At 44.5% G+C, this 17500-nt stretch overlaps 1 protein-coding gene across 2 annotated transcripts in view; it reads left to right on the top strand.

The window, feature by feature from the left end:
- LOC143281946 (uncharacterized) overlaps positions 1 to 14411 on the top strand; it is a 22092-nt gene extending 7681 nt beyond the window's left edge. For both annotated transcript variants that reach the window (XM_076587260.1, XM_076587258.1), the window contains 4 exons: positions 1 to 1660; positions 4016 to 4147; positions 5123 to 5284; positions 9510 to 14411. The exon at positions 1 to 1660 is cut by the window's left edge and continues 213 nt beyond it. In XM_076587260.1, the coding sequence (XP_076443375.1) occupies positions 1 to 1660; positions 4016 to 4147; positions 5123 to 5284; positions 9510 to 11003 (3448 nt within the window). In that variant the 3' untranslated portion in view covers positions 11004 to 14411. The remainder of the gene's footprint in view (positions 1661 to 4015; positions 4148 to 5122; positions 5285 to 9509) is intronic.
- Positions 14412 to 17500: the final 3089 nt, after the last annotated feature.

Raw genomic sequence — 17500 nt, 5'->3', positions numbered from 1 at the left:
TGTTGTTCCACCCCCTCTGTCCACCTCCCTTGCCAACCCCATAGAGGACCATGACCCCTCCCACCCCATCCACGCGGACCACCCCCTCCCTCCTCCTTCCCCCACTGGGAGTGACCACGACCACGGTGAAGGAGCGGGCGTAACAGTCACCCCTGAACCTTTGCCTGACCCCTACTCAGCCTCCGTGGTGAGCGAGACTTGTGTGTGCGAGGTGTTGAAGCAGGTTCTTCACCAGGGATGTCAGGCCCGGTCAGAGAGGGCGGCTTCAGTGGAGGACCAGTTCTTTGACCAGTTCAACCTGCTGCAGTCTCCGCTGCAGCCTGACTCCGCCACAGCCAGCGTGTACCGCTGTCCCCAGCACGGCGCCCTGCCGGAGCAGGTCATGAAGTCCATCTGCCCGCACTGCCATGGTATTGAGACTCTGTCTGCCTCCCTCCCCCAAGCTGGAAATGTGGACGACAAGGACAAGGCAGGGTCAGAATCTGCTGTCACAGGGAGCTGCTGTACAGGGCTGGCTGACCTTCAGTATGTTGACGTGGGTGAGGGGTTCACCCACAAGACGACTGCCGAGAGAGAAGTGGACGACATTGATGGGGATTTCTCTGATGATGAAACTGCAACACCAGGAGTTACCACAGGTGGATTGGCTGGGGCTACATCTGGTCCTGTCTCTGATAGTGAAACTGCTGCCATGGTTCAATTGACCAGAGGCACGCCTCAACTTGACCAGCAGGGTACGGTTGGTGAACTTTATAGGGGTACACCCAGCCCCGGTTCGGATGGTGAAACTCCTACCCCAGTGGATACTGTTGGTGAGGTGACAAGGAGTACACCCAGTCCTTACTCTGATGTGGAGATCACTACCCCACAAGGTGCAGTTGGCAGACAGAACAGAGGTACACCCAGTCCTTACTCTGATGTGGAGATCACTACCCCACAAGGTGCAGTTGGCGGACAGAACAGAGGTACACCCAGTCCTTACTCTGATGTGGAGATCACTACCTCACAAGGTGCAGTTGGCGGACAGAACAGAGGTACTCCCAGTCCTTACTCTGATGTGGAGATCACTACCCCACAAGGTGCAGTTGGCGGACAGAACAGAGGTACTCCCAGTCCTTACTCTGATGTGGAGATCACTACCCCACAAGGTGCAGTTGGCGGACAGAACAGATGTACTCCCAGTCCTTACTCTGATGTGGAGATCACTACCCCACAAGGTGCTGTTGGCGGACAGAACAGACGTACTCCCAGTCCTTACTTTGATGGTGAAATTTCGACACCATTGACAGGGGTTTGTGAGCCAACTGGAGGCACCCTTCCCCCTTTCTCTGCTGGTGAGACTGTGACAACAGGGAGTACACCCTATCTGACCAGGGGTACTCCCAGCCCTACCTCTGATGTGGAGACGACTGGCTCAGGGAGTGGAGTTGGTGAAGTGTCCAGGGCAACCCCCAGTCCCGTAGAAGGAGGGACAGAGGGTACCCTTGCCTCTGCTGGGGGAATCAATTCCAAGAGTGATGAGGAGAAGAAGCTTCTGAAGAAGGCCTCCAAGAAGCTGATGGAGATGAGCAGCAAGCTCAAGTTCTTCCTGAAGGAGACAGCCCTCAGAGGCAAGGACGTGCAGAAAAAGCTGCACAAGATAGAGTCCAACAAGTCTGAGGTGAGCGTCTCTCTTTGTGTGTGTGTGTGTGTGTGTGTGTGTGTGTGTGTGTGTGTGTGTGTTATATTACTTGACTTTATCTCAACGAAAATTAATGCAGTTCTTTCTGCAATGGAATAGGGATATCTCAAAGTAATTTACACACACATGCACACACGCACACGCACACATGCTAATGCTCTGAGAAAGGTGAGATTTTGTTAACGCTTCATGTAAACATATGATTTTATGAAGTGGCCCATAACTTCTTGTCAGGTATGTAAATGCTCCAGGAAGGGTGAGTTAAGCTTTCTGGTTGCTATGTGGACAGGTGAAGTGTGTATCTGGTCTGAGAATGGTGGGTCAAGCTGTGGTGTTATTGTGTGGACAGGTGCGATCCTTCACGTTTTATGAAGTGTGTAGCTGGTCTGGGAATGGTGGGTCAAGTTGTGGTGTTATTGTGTGGACAGGTGTGATCCTTCACGTTTTATGAAGTGTGTAGCTGGTCTGGGAAGATTGGTCAAGCTGTGGTGTTGTTTGGACAGGTGCAATCCTTCACGTTTTATGAAGTGTGTAGCTGGTCTGGGACTGGTGGGTCAAGCTGTGGTGTTATTGTGTGGACAGGTGTGATCCTTCACGTTTTATGAAGTGTGTAGCTGGTCTGGGAAGATTGGTCAAGCTGTGGTGTTGTTGTGTGGACAGGTGTGATCCTTCACGTTTTATGAAGTGTGTTGCTGGTCTGGGAATGGTGGGTCAAGCTATGGTGTTGTTGTGCGGACAGGTGCGATCCTTCACGTTTTATGAAGTGTGTAGCTGGTCTGGGAATGGTGGGTCAAGCTGTGGTGTTGTTGTGTGGACAGGTGTGATCCTTCACGTTTTATGAAGTGTGTAGCTGGTCTGGGAATGGTGGGTCAAGCTGTGGTGTTGTTGTGTGGACAGGTGTGATCCTTCACGTTTTATGAAGTGTGTTGCTGGTCTGGGAATGGTGGGTCAAGCTGTGGTGTTGTTGTGTGGACAGGTGTGATCCTTCACGTTTTATGAAGTGTGTTGCTGGTCTGGGAATGGTGGGTCAAGCTATGGTGTTGTTGTGCGGACAGGTGTGATCCTTCACGTTTTATGAAGTGTGTAGCTGGTCTGAGAATGGTGGGTCAAGCTGTGGTGTTATTGTGTGGACAGGTGTGATCCTTCACGTTTTATGAAGTGTGTAGCTGGTCTGAGAATGGTGGGTCAAGCTGTGGTGTTATTGTGTGGACAGGTGCGATCCTTCACGTTTTATGAAGTGTGTAGCTGGTCTGGGAATGGTGGGTCAAGTTGTGGTGTTATTGTGTGGACAGGTGTGATCCTTCACGTTTTATGAAGTGTGTAGCTGGTCTGGGAAGATTGGTCAAGCTGTGGTGTTGTTTGGACAGGTGCAATCCTTCACGTTTTATGAAGTGTGTAGCTGGTCTGAGAATGGTGGGTCAAGCTGTGGTGTTGTTGTGTGGACAGGTGTGATCCTTCACGTTTTATGAAGTGTGTAGCTGGTCTGGGAATGGTGGGTCAAGCTGTGGTGTTGTTGTGTGGACAGGTGTGATCCTTCACGTTTTATGAAGTGTGTAGCTGGTCTGGGAATGGTGGGTCAAGCTATGGTGTTGTGTGGACAGGTGTGATCCTTCACGTTTTATGAAGTGTGTAGCTGGTCTGGGAATGGTGGGTCAAGCTGTGGTGTTGTTGTGTGGACAGGTGTGATCCTTCACGTTTTATGAAGCGTGTAGCTGGGAAGGATGAGTGATGCTGTGCACTTGATGTGTGGACAAGTGTGGTTCTTAACTCTCCAGTCTTTGTTAAGTGTGTAATTAACTGGTCCAGGAAGGGTGAGTAAAGCTGTGTAGTTGTTTTATGCACAGGTAGGATTAACTTTTTATGAAGTGTGTAGTTGAACAGGGGAGGGCGAGCCAAACAGTGTGGCTATTGTGCGGACAGGTTTTGTCGTTAACTTTTTTTTGTGAAGTGTGTAGTTGTTGTAGAATTGCGTGAGTCAAACAGTGTGGCTATTGTGTGGACAGGTGTGGTTCTTAATTTTTTTTTGTGTAGTGTGTATTTGCTGGAGAATTGGATGAGTCAAACAGTGTGGCTGCTGTGTGGACAGATTTGGTCGTTAGCTTTTTTTTGTGAAGGGTGTAGTTGCTGGAAAACTGGGTGGGTCAAACAGTGTGGCTGTTTTGTGGACAGGTGTGGTCATTAGCTTTTTTGTGAAGGGTGTAGTTGCTGGAAAACTGGGTGGGTCAAACAGTGTGGCTGTTTTGTGGACAGGTGTGGTTTTTTAAAAACTTTTTTTGGTGAAGTGTAGTTGCTGGGGGACGGGTGAGTGAAGGTGTGTGGTTGCTGTGTGGACAGGTGGAGAAGGCGCTGAGTGACCACGTGAAGTACCTGCACTCCCTGCTGGACTACCACCACAGCGAACAGCAGGAAGAGCTGAAGCAGAAGCACAAGGACTTCCTCCAGCAACTGATGGTCACCAAGACAGATGTGAGTACAGCACAAGACAACACAACGTAAGACAACACAAGACAACTTATCACAAGAAAATGCAAGAACACAACACGGCAAAACACAAGACAGCACAATACAACAGAAAATAACACTAGACAAAACAACACTACACGAGATCACAACACAACATAAGCAAGTATAATGCAAAAACAAGTCGAGACAACACAAGACATGACAGCTTAAGACAAGGCAACGCAAGACGACAACACTAAACAACACAGGACACAAAACACAAGACAAGACCAGGCAACACAAGACAAGGCAAGACAGCACAGCACAACATAGCGCAATGCAGCATGACTCGAGTTCATTGTTAACAAGGGTAGAAGAAAACGGCGAGCTGCAAGAAGAGCTGAAGCGTAAGCACTACCAGTAACTGATGGTCACCAAGACAGATGAAGACAAGACACGACACGACACAACACAAAATCATTGTTAACAAGAGTAACAGAAAAGCAATGTACGTTGTTATTTTTTTACACTGCGATCAGCAAGAAGAGCTGATGGTCACCAAGACAGAAGTGAAGACAAGACAAGACAACAGACGATACAACATGACACAAGACAAGACAAAACAATGCAGCACAATTCAAGAACAGACGAGACAACATAAAAAACAACACAAGACAAGACAGCACAAAAGATTCTAATTGTACAGAATTTTACAAGGGACAAACTTTAATTTGCCATGGGGTTCTTTTACATGCACCAAGTGTATGCTAAGCACGGGACCTCCGTTCATCATCTTATCCAAAGGACTATGAAAAAACGAAAAAAAACTTATAATGTGCATTCCACTTGCTATTCCTTGCTCATATGCCGAATACCATAAGACCCCCAACCACACACCCTACCACACACCTTCCACTGCCACGTCCTCCCCATTTCTCCCCCCCCCCCCCACTCCCCGCACCTCCGCCTCCACCCCCTCCCAACCCTGCCTCTGTTCAGGAATTGAACTTCGAAGCCCGGCTGACAGACGTGCAGCAGAAGGTGGAGGACGCCTTGCAGCGTGTGACCCAGGATGGGGACCTGTCTGTGGCCAGTCCCCGCTTCATGGATGACCTCTGTGATCAGTACCACAGGAGGGTTAGCTCCCGACCCGGCAAGAAAGTCAGTGCTGCGCTCCAGTTTTTTGTTTGTTTGTTTGGGTTAAAAAAAAAATTATCTGCTTCTCTCGTTTTTGTTTGTAAGCATTTTTCGTTTCCATTCTTCTCACACATACATATATGCAAAAGGAAAACACACACACACATACACACACACACACACACACGCAACAAGAAAGAAAGAAAGAAAAAACAACAACACCAGGATGTTACATGACTGAAGCAAGGTTCGTCTGAACATAGCTTTCTTTGATTTTCGGTTTTTCAGTTGATTGGTTTGATTGTTGTTGGTTTGGTTGTCTGTCTGTATTATTTCTTTCTGGTTTTCTGGATTCTTCTTTCGTTGTTTCTTTCTTGTCTGTCCTTTGAGGTAGGTACGGGTAAGCGAGCAGGTGTAGTGTAGAGATGGGCAGCGGCAGGGAGAAGAGTGGGTAGGAAGGAGGGGGAGAGTGAAGGGGGTCAGAGACAGGATGGATACATGTACAGGTCACACTTTACTACCTGCAGGCACAATGCGCACTGTAACATATTGTTTGGTTGGTTGGTTGATAGGCTGACTGTCTGTGTGTTTGTCTGTCTTGTTCTTTCTGGCTCATTTTTGTTTGTTTGTTTCCCTTTTCTTTTCATTGTTTCTTTCTTCCTTTCTTCCTCCCATTCTTTTGGCTTCGTTTTGCTTTGTTCCTTTCCTTCGTCTGTTCTTTCTTTCATTCGTTTCTTTCTTTCATTTTTTTCTTTCTTTTCTTCACTTTTTCTTCTCAACAGAAGCAGCAGCAGCGGCAACAATAACAACGACAATAACAACAAAGTAATTGCAAACGTATTTGAAATAACAGTATGATGACAGAAATAACCGCGTGCAGTCTTCTTAATTTCCTTAAAACGGTACCTAGACTTTTTGGAATATGGAACGTACCCGCTGTAATTACTTGATTATAGTGATAATAATAACAACAACAACAACAAAGATTAACGCTCACACACGCCACATTCATGTATCAGGTTCACTATACACAAGCGTAGGCACACACAAACATACCCTCACACGTACACACACACACTCACACTCACTCACACACACACACACACACACACACACACACACACACACACACACGACCAGCAGAAGTTCAAGAAGCCTGCAAAATAGTAAGATGACAGATAGAACGGAAGAGGTGCATTTTCAGAGACTTTTTAAATCGAACTGAGGACGGGCAGAGAAGGTCAGTTTGCTCCTTATTGCTGGGCCATGATAGGAGAAAGAGCTGTAGCCTGGTAAAATTGTTGGTTTTTGTTGTTGTTGGTGTTGTTTGTTTGTTCGAGGAATTGTCAGCACTTTGAAATCAGCAGCCGAGCGTAACGATCTTGCCAGTCTATTATAACTTGATATTATGGACTCTCCTTCTGCTCATGAAATACTCGTTAACCGTTACACACTTGTGTAGTTCTTCGGTGACAGTACCGTGTCAGATACCATGCTGTGCCTGCCTTAAGAATGTAAGTTTGTGTGTGTTTCAAGTCGCTTGTTTTGTACAATGTGTACTGTGTATTCTTTATATGCTGATGTATGTTTTGATCGTTCACAAATCCTATTGCTCATGTAGAATTCAGCTGTTCGAAACTGTCGTATCATAAAGGGGTAGGTATGGGTAAATACGAACGATCTAGTCGAAGCGACCAGCTCAACGTGTGTACTGTAAAGATAATATGTCGTATGACAGTCAAACGTAGTTCTTTTGTTTTTGAAGGGTTTCTCCGAGTGGTTGCACCTGGAAAAGTTCGTCTGCTCATTCTTTTTAACGTTTTGTTGACTTTTGAAATAGCCAGGGTGCCTGAGGGTAAATGCTAACGGGCAAGTGTAATTGCGAACGATGGCTTTGGGTACATGTAGACAATTAAAACAGAAGCAGATCTTTAACTCATTACACACAACATATTATTGGAACATCCCAATAGACTGTTGTATTGTTGGTTTTGATCACACATGCACACAATCACACAAACAGACGTTTAAACACACACACCCCACATCGCACACAAACACACTCTTTTGAGAGTGTTCAGTAACTGTACAGCATCGTTCGCAAATAGACTCACGTCAAAATATCCTATGGTCTAATTGAAAACGAGAATATTTTGCAGATTCCTGTTAAAACTGACGTTCTGATCTGTCACCAATATGTTTTCTTTCCCAGCAGTGGAAATGCGCATTCAACATATCCGATCAAATAAAACTATTTTAAACTGTGTCAAAGTTCAAGTCCTGCAACTTGCTTCCTTTGATTTTAGGATTTTGAGAGTACGTTTGTAGCCTTGGTCGGCAGTGGTGCATTGTCAGATAGCGGTTGATATGTTTTTTAAGGTATGTTTATAGTCAACTGGATGATGTAAGGCGCTTGGAGCAGCATTGGTGCTGAATATCGCACCATAGAAAAACTATGTATTATTATTATTATTATTATTATTATGTATTTTTACCTCTCTCTCTCTCTATCTTTCTCTCTCTTATTTGGTTAAGAAAAATACAATGTTAAAACTCATGAAGAATTTATAGTGGATCTTAATATTTCGACAGTATTGTTGATTTCATTTCTGAAAGTGGTTGGGTTTATTCAGTTTCTCAGTATGTCAGAAAAACAAGTATATATATATATTTTTTAATATGGAAATGAATGAGCCAGTGGCGGAGTACAGTTATGTAAAAGCGCATACAGACGTGTTTTGAAGTTTGGTTGTATGTAGCTGCATAAAAAGGAGCTGTGACATAAAGAAGGACTGGTATTATAGACTGTTACTTGAGATACATAGATTTTGACACCGAGTGATTGCGAAGTGAACTTGTTACCACAGATGCATACATCTGACAGAGACTGATCGCAAACATTTGTTGTAAAAGGTGACAGCATGTGGTTTAAGCACTAGAAACAGTTCCTCTGGTCATAGAAGATGTGAGATGACAGAACTCGCAGCGCGTGCATTAGATCAACAATTAACGATGTACGAATCTCAAAGCCTGACTAGTGTGTTAGGTTTATGCCGGCGAAGAACAAGCATTTGCCTTCTTTTATATTTTTTCCACGCAGATGTGGCGCAGCGTATATGGATCAGTCCGCACGGTTTGACAATTCCTTGCAACAGAATTGAAACTACGTAACTTGGAAACTATGCGCATAGTTCACACACACACACACACACACACACACACACACACACACACACACACACACACACACATAGAGAGAGAGAGAGAGAGAATGGCGACGTTTCATTTACGTATTATCGTTTATCACACTGTTATCGGCAGTGTGAAATCTTGTCAGGAACGCCTTTCATGTCAGGACACGACACGACAGCAAACATTATCAACCCATGTAACACTGGATCAGATGAGAGAGAGAGTGGGGGAGAGAGAGGGAGAGGGGTCGTGTTGTAGCCGTTCTGGATGTCTGCCAAGCGTGTGTGCCTTCCGCGTAGCTTCAGCAGGTTTCATGCAGCATGCATGTCTCGCACAAACATAATGAGTCAGGCGAGATTGATTGAGTAGAGCTGCGCCATCTGTGACGCAGCGTGTAAACTACTGGCAGGCCTGTCATGTTCCTCTGATAAACAGCCCGCATGTAAGTATGGACGGACAGATAGGTTTTCCTAACTTCTCAGTTTACTCATGGAATCTTAACCAGATTTGTGCACATTGTTATACACGTGTCGTTCAAAGCAGTTTGTGAGAGGTTATGTTTGCAAAGTTGATATTATTTTCTTCTTATATAATATTTATTGTAATGAGAATTTGATGAATGTTTGTGCCATATGCTGATGTTTAGGTCATCTTTGTGATTACATCTTTGGCGTAACAAGGCGATTGAATTGCAACTTAAGTAAATACATGCTAAGTGAGAGGATGAATAAATGAATGAGTGAACGGATGGATGGATGAAATAATGAAAGAATAAATGAATAGATAAAACAGATGCATTCATACTCAGAGGAGCACACCATGTAATGCCAACAAATGCAGCAGCACCAATAGTAATTGCAGCAGCGTCCGTAGCATGTCATCAGAAATGTCAATAATCACTGCAGCAGCAGTGGTGGTGGTAGTGTCATTGCAGGTAGTGGCATAAGCAGCTCTTGCAGTGAATGTAAAAGAAAATATAGCACCAGCAGTGTCATAGCAGCAGAAGCACGCGCTCAATGCAGACAAGTGAGGACTGACTGATAGTAGTGTGTTTCAGGAGCACGGCCTGACCTACATGGTGGAGATCCCACAGGTGACCGCTGATGAAATTCAATCTCTGCTGGGACACTACATGTTCCCTGGTCACCCCCATATCACCAGGCCCTCACCCCCGTACCCTGCTCCTCGCTGGCCTGGCTATGAGGACGTGCCTAGAGGCCACTCCACCAGCTCTAAAGCCAGCTCTTCCTCCACGTCTTCGCAGCACTCATATCCTCCATTTAAGAATGGAACCTCAACAAAGCCTCAACCACCCAAGGCGTCTTCTGCAGGACCTGGTAGAGCAAATTCCCCTCTGCCCAAAAACGCTGGTGGTGGTGATTCCACAGAACAGGATCCTCCAACAAAAGAGAAGTCATCAACATTCCTACGCTTTTCAAAAGAACAAAGGGCTAAGGAAGCAGCGAAACGGTCTTCGTCAACTACGTCAGGGGCAGGTGCCTCGTCAGGTGAGCTGTCAACTCCTGTACAGGCCAAAGGTAATTCAGCTTCCCTGGGCAGCAAGCAGAAGCTGTCAGAAATGATGGCGTCCAGCTCATCCATTGCCTCGACAGGGTCGACCAAGAAGAAAACCCGTACCCGCCGTAAGAAGACCAAGAAAGCAGAGGCCAAGAAGGAAGCTCTGGAGCCTGTCCTTCCCACCATGATAACCTTGCTGCACGAGAAAGAACGCCCAAAGAAACTGGACGGCCGGCTGAAGCAGGCTAAGGGGTTTTCGGCCAGGCCTAACGGGGAGCTGTGGGTGGTGTACGGGGTTCGAGACCCTCACCTGGACCGGATCAACGAAGAAGGAGACATTCTGGAGGCCTTCAGAATAGGGGGCAATGCCATGCACGCTGCCAGCTTCAGCGATGAAAACGTGCTGCTGTCGCTGCACTCGCCGTTCTGTCAGCTCAGACTTCTGGATGCGCAAAAGGAGACTCGCGAGACGTTCAAGTTGCCGTTGATCCCAACAGGACTGGGGGTGGGTACCACGGGTATCGCCGTGTGCAGCTACAGGTCCGTCTACTGGATCCCCTTGGACGGGGGCCGCAACGAGTGGATTGTGAAGGAGAAGGGATCCACGCTGAAAAATGCATGTTCCTGTGACGTCCTCATTCTGCGGGGCAGAGAGATCGTGTGCATTGCCGACAGCGAAGGGCACAAGGTGTGGTTCTACGAGAAACTGGAGAACGGGGAGTTTGCCCCGTTGCCGCTGTTCACCTACGCTTCTCACGAGGCTCAGGGCAAGACGGTACCCTTCAGCCCCGTGTGCCTGTCCTCCCTGACGGGGTCGCCCTTTCTCGCCGTGCTGGACAGCACCACGCGCTCCGTGCTAATGGTGGACGTACAGAAGAACGAGGTAGTGTCCGTCATTTCCCGCAAACAGCTGTGTGACGGCAACCCTTCCGTCATCTGCTTCGCCCTCACCAGCCCCGGTGAAGACCCTAAACTGTGGGTGGCTTCAGATGCCGAGTACATTTACCAGGTGTCTTTGGCTTTCCTGTACTGAGTGCAGATGGACTTTCTGAATTGCAGACTGTAAATGATTTAGATTTCGTTCTGGTATTTCAGGTTTCATTTGTGTTTTTTTGTTTGTTTTTCTTGTTTCTGATCAAGGACACTTTTATTGGCAGACTCTGAAAGTGTTTGTAAAATGGTAGATTATAGAAAAGACAAAAGGATTTATGATTTTATTGGTATAGTCTGATTTGAAGTTTGTTAAAATGGTAGATTAATAGAAACAGCAAGAATGATATATGATTTTATTGGCAGATTCTGATTTTTAGCATTTGTTAAAATAGTTGTTTTTTTTCCAAATTAGATTTCCATGATTGCTGGTAGCATTTTCTTCAGAGGAAACATCCTTTATCGTTTCAACATTCCTTTGCACTCGTTTCCCAAAAGTAACTTCACTTCGAAATGGACAAAGTCGTCAGACTCTGAAGACCCCTTCTTGTTGCAAGTGACGTTCCGGTGTTGTGGCCTGACAGTGCCGCGTGGTTTTGCCGTCTTGCCTCTGCTTGAACTTTTTCGGAGACAAAAGCTGAGGTTGTACATGATCAACAACACAGCAGCGTTCAGCTTTTTTTCGCTATAACTTCTGATGAAGTGTGATTCAGAGTAGCTACCAGGTGATCGGAAATCCGTGAGTTTGTTGTGATAGTAATTGTACAGGGCTGGCATTCTACACAACCTTGGCTGAAACCACCCTGTGGTGGCTGCTGTCGCTTATATTTTCACAGCCACCCCCCAAGTGTGAAAGTTGTCCCAATTGAAATAATGGTGTCAGTATATACCTTCCGTATATACATATATATATATATATATATGTGTGTGTGTGTGTGTGTGTGTGTACCTCCCGTTTTATGTGGACAAGAATGAATTTGAGCGTTACAATTGGTCAATAGTAATGTTTCTGTGTCTTTGACCTTGTCTGTTTCAAGTCTGTTGAAGTGGTGGATTGTCTTTCGCCGTGTCTCTCTATAAGGCATTGTTGGTATTTCTGTGCAGTGCATCGACACGTATTTGTGTGTCTCTCTTCTTGCACAGGGAACGTGTGTTGGGATTGTAGGGGCAGAGTAGAGAATCAGAGTGGCGTGCTGTGTGGATGGTGTGTAAGATCACCACCACCACGGTGTGCACACGCCGCAGGTGTCGAGCTGTCCTGTCTGGATCAACACAAACACATGTGGTCGCCTCTGTCCGCAGATCAACTTGTACAGGAGCAGTGTTGATGCCATGAGATGTGTGAAGGAAGCAAGTAATCGAGCAAGTGACCATGTGGCTTTTTTGCACGTCTGCCTGGCCACTCAACTACCAACATATACTGGCCACCTAAATATCTGGCCACACTTCTGCCGATCTACCTGGCCACTGATCGACCTGGTCACCCATCTACCTGGCCATCCATCTACCTAACTACCTGGCCATCCATCTACCCATGTAGGAGACCCATTTTCCTGGCCACCCATCTACTTGACCACCCATCTACCTGGCCATCCATCTACCCGTTTACCTGGCCATCTATCTACCTGGCCACCGATCTACCTGGCTACCCATCTACTTGACCACCCATATACTTGGCCACCCATCTACCTGGCACCCATCAACCGGGCCTCCAGTCTATCTGGCCTCTCATCTACTCATCTGCCTTGCCACTCATTTATCTGGCCACCCATCTACCCATCTGCCTGACCGCCCATCTATCCATTACCTGGTCACTGCTCTACCAGTTAACATCGTTGACAGCCGTTGGTATTCACGATTCTCCCTTGGGACAGTGCAGCCATTTTATCTCTTTGCTGGAGTGACAAAGTCTCGCGCGTGTGTCTGTGTGTTTGTGTAAGCGTGCGTGCGTGATTTCTTTTCTCTTTCCCTTTTGATTTCAAAACCCAACTCTTGTCTTTCGTGGATCTCTCATGCATCAACATACTTTCCCCACGGTGCAGAAGTATGTGAGACACGCTCAATTTGCACAAGAGAAACACACTAAAGTTAAAGTGGAGTGATGGCCTAGAGGTAACGCGTCCGCCTAGGAAGCGAGAGAATCTGTGCGCGCTGGTTCGAATCACGGCACAGCCACCGAAATTTTCTCCCCCTCCACTAGACCTTGAGTGGTGGTCTGGACGCTAGTCATTCGGATGAGACGATAAACCGAGGTCCCGTGTGCAGCATGCACTTAGCGCACGTAAAAGAACCCACGGCAACAAAGGGGTTGTTCCTGGCAAAATTCTGTAGAAAAATCCACTTCAATAGGAAAAACAAATAAAACTGCACACAGGAAAAGATACAAAAAAAATGGGTGGCGCTGTAGTATGGCGACGCGCTCTCCCTGGGGAGTGCAGCCCGAATTTCACACAGAGAAATCTGTTGTGATAAAAAGAAATACAAATACAAATACACTAGGCAAGACAGTACAGTCAGTATTTACTAAAAATTCAAATTTAAAAAAGGCTGGAAGTACTCGAAAAAGACATGAAACAAATATTAATTTTAACTCAGCATAGGAAATTTCACAACACACACTACACAAACGAAGACAAAAAATCCAACGAAGTGATTTTTGCGAAAGAATGAACCACGGGAAGTTACTGTTGGCCCCATCAAAATCGCCAGATCAAAACTTAAGTTATTATCTCACAATCAAGAGAGCTATGGATTTCGTGGTTTACTGTTGCTATCAAACAATTATGGAATTTCAGAATATTTGAACATCTGAAGATTTTTTTTTTCTCCAGATATTCATTTGTCAAAAAGGAGACCTAATACTATAATGATACTCATTGTTATCCAGAGTTACTTTAAACATAATCCACTGTACAATTCTAAAAAGGCACACGTATACCCTCAAAGCGGTCCACAGTATTGACTGTTAAGACGTAAGACTTCCGTTACACATCTGTGGATATGATGATTATCGATAAAACCCCATGCCAGTCAGAACTGCAGTTTGTGAACATGAATTCTTTGTTGCAAATGCTCTGTAGGACATCACGGTGCGTCTCAGAATGAATAAGATTTTTTTTTCTTTAAATTTTGATCAAGGTGGAAGTTTTATCGTTGTTGTGATCGTTCACATTGCTCACAGTTTGCCGTTTTTGTCGAATGTGTGTTTAAAAAAAAAATTATAATCTTCAGTGAAAAGTTCCAAATACTGAACACGCCAGCCACAAACGCACAGTATAGTGACACGGTAATGTTTTATTTACTGTGTTGGATCTAACGTGTGCTTGATGGATCATTTTAGCTTTTGGTTTTTGCACGTCAACGTGCGTACACACACACACACACACACACACACACACACACACAGAGTAGCATTTAACAAACAAACAACAACAAAATCGTTATTTTCTGTTGCATCAGAACTTGATTTTATTTCGTTAGGGAGTTCTGTTCATTAAAGACGAAAAACTAAGTGTTGATTTCGCAATTTTATTATCGGTGTATGTCGGTGTGCTTGTGTCGCGAGCGCGTGAGAGAGAGAGAGAGAGAGAGAGTGTGTGTGTGTGTGTTATTTGAGAGGTTAGTGTGTGCAGGTGTATGTCCGCACGCGTGCGCATGTGTGTGTGTGTGTGTGTGTGTGTGTGTGTGTACTTGTCGGCTACGTGCTGTGCCAAAAAGGCATGTTAACAATAGTTGCGCGCACTAACACGCACGCACACACACACACACACACAAGTACGATTGCACGCACGCATACATACGTTCGCATGCATCCCCAACCCCTCTTACCCCCTATCAAGTTCCACACACGCGCGCGTGTACACACAACCTCTCGCGCACCCCTCTCTGTTCTGCCCCCAATGCGCGTCGTTTATTGTTTCAAGACTTACTTCGTTGGCTGTATGATCTGTATCAGTAAGTTATTCGATAAATTATTTGATAACAACGACATCAGGCTTTCTTTTTCTCCAACAATATCGCAGATATTATTTAAAACACACACACAAAACAAACCCCAACAACATTTAAATGCGTGACAAGTCGATGTCGTTGAAGAGACTAAGATTTTCGGAAGTTGTCATTTACAGGATAGAAAAAAAAAACCCTAAGAAAAAAGGACCATACCAGTTTAGTAGTCACCGAACACATTCAAGCGAACGCAAGTGTGTATTCTTTTTGTAAAATTAAACTGCACCACAACGAAATACATTGCCTTACGTTACAAGATCGCGGAATACTTTCACCTTCACAGTACATATTATTTGGAACACATGACAAGTGGTGTAATGGAAATATTTCCAATCGTACAACAAAACCTGTGAGGTTACATAGACTACTAATGACCTTGCACTGACAAATAGCACATTGTTCTTCAGTATGCAAATATGCTACGGGAATCATCCGGTTTTGGTTTCGAGGATGTGCAAAAACTGATACATGTTCACTACGCCATGAAAAAAAAAAAGAAAGAAAAAGAAGAAGTAGTAGTAGGGACTGGCATTTTTGCCTTTAAGCCTCGCGGCCTATAAACGTCCCCTTTTTGTATCAATATCTTTTTGGTTTGCGTTTCGTGCTTCATTTTAGACATACCAAAGCAATTATTCGTCAAATTCATAAAACATGTTACCGGGAATTTTGGATCGCAGTCCAGTTTTCTTAAAACTGTTAGTATCTTGTGCAAATTTAACTAAAGGTGGTCGTGAGTTCCACATGTCAACAACACGAATAGAAAAATTATATTTTCTTCTGTTAGTACAAAAAAGAAAAGAGAAGAAAAAAAAGCAACAACAACAACAACAAAAAACCAAAACAACAACAACAACGAAACCCAAATGCAGGTGCCTATCCCACGTATACATCCAACGCGCTGGTTAGGCCTTGAGAGCCTATCCTGATTTTTGCCTTTAAGCCTCGCGGTGTTCGGTTGTCTGTGTGTGTGTGTGTGTGTGTGTGTGTGTGTGTGTGTGTGTCCGTGGTAAACTTTAACATTGACATTTTCTCTGCAAATACTTTGTCAGTTGACACCAAATTAGGCATAAAAATAGGAAAAATTCAGTTCTTTCCAGTCATCTTGTTTAAAACAATATTGCACCTCTGGGATGGGCACAAAAAAATAAAGAATGAAGCTTAATTATATGCAAACTGCATTTACTGTTATATTTATATTTTTTGTATTCTCTAAACTTGGCACTTTGATCTGATATTCTGACCCAACAACAAGAACAGTCATTATTATCATTTTCTGTTCAAACAGGAACTTCTTTTGCTAAGCATGGAAGTTTTATTTATTTTGCAAACGTTTTGGTGCAGATAGTAAAAAAGGGAAATTACTCTGTAATTAATGCTAGGGGAGTTAATTTGCTTTAAACTGATCTTTCTCATCTTAAACATTACATTTTGAAATTATACTCAACACATAAAAAGCTTGGATTTTTTTTTAATTTTTAATTTTTATTTTTTAAGTGTATCACAAGTGTCTTGAAGGCCTTGCCTCTCTTGTTGTTTCTGTACTCTTCTTCTTCTACTGCGTTCGTAGGCTGCAACTCCCACGTTCACTCGTATGCGTGTATGGCCGTTTTTACCCCGCCATGTAGGCAGCCATACTCCGTTTTCGGGGGTGTGCATGTTGGGTATGTTCTTGTTTCCATAACCCACCGAACGCTGACATGGATTACAGGATCTTTAACGTGCGTATTTGATCTTCTGCTTGCGTGTACACACGAAGGGGGTTCAGGCACTAGTAGGTATGCACATATGTTGACCTGGGAGATCGTAAAAATCTCCACCCTTCACCCACCAGACGCCGTCATCGTGATTCGAACCCCGGACCCTCAGATTGACAGTCCAATGCTTTAACCACTCGGCTATTGCGCCCGTCTAGTTTCTGTACATAATTATTGTATGAAAGAAAAGGCCAGAATGAAACAAACAAAATTAACTAATAAGTGAACACATTAAAATCTAAAAAACAACAACAACAAAACAAACAGACAAAAAAACAACAACAACGAAATACACGTATAAGGCAAATGAGTCCAAGAATCGAAGTGTAATTGCGTGGGTTAAAAATTATCTGTTTCAAAGTTTGACAAGAACAGGACATTGATGTTAGGTGCCTATGACTTAAAAAAACAAAGATAAGAAAGCGAGGAGCGAAGCGGCCAAAGTCCAATGCGGTCATGCACAGGCACTTAAACTGAATTTCTTCTTCTTCTTTTCTTTTTTTTTTTTTTTAAATAGAAAAACGGTACCCACCCGCATCTCACACATGCTCACACGCACGCACACGATCATATGCACATATAAATAGTTATTGACTTAAATGACATACAATAGTAAATTTTGTCACTTACTGATTTTTTCCCACCCTGTTACTGATTAAAAAAAAAAAAAATTCTACATAGACCTGTGCCGGAACAGGAAAAGCACGGTGTCACGCACAATATGTCCCCCAGTCTCATATTGCCCGCGTTATTATTTTCTTAATGAACACTATACATTCAGGTTTGAATGATCCTGAACAAGGGACATAAAACAAACAGAAAGAAAAGAAGGAAAGAC

This window comes from Babylonia areolata, chromosome 5 (genome assembly GCF_041734735.1).
Source record: "Babylonia areolata isolate BAREFJ2019XMU chromosome 5, ASM4173473v1, whole genome shotgun sequence".
Classification (NCBI taxonomy): Eukaryota; Metazoa; Mollusca; class Gastropoda; order Neogastropoda; family Buccinidae; genus Babylonia; species Babylonia areolata.
Note: the sequence above shows the minus strand (reverse complement) of the source record. Positions and strands in the feature narration are given on the sequence as shown.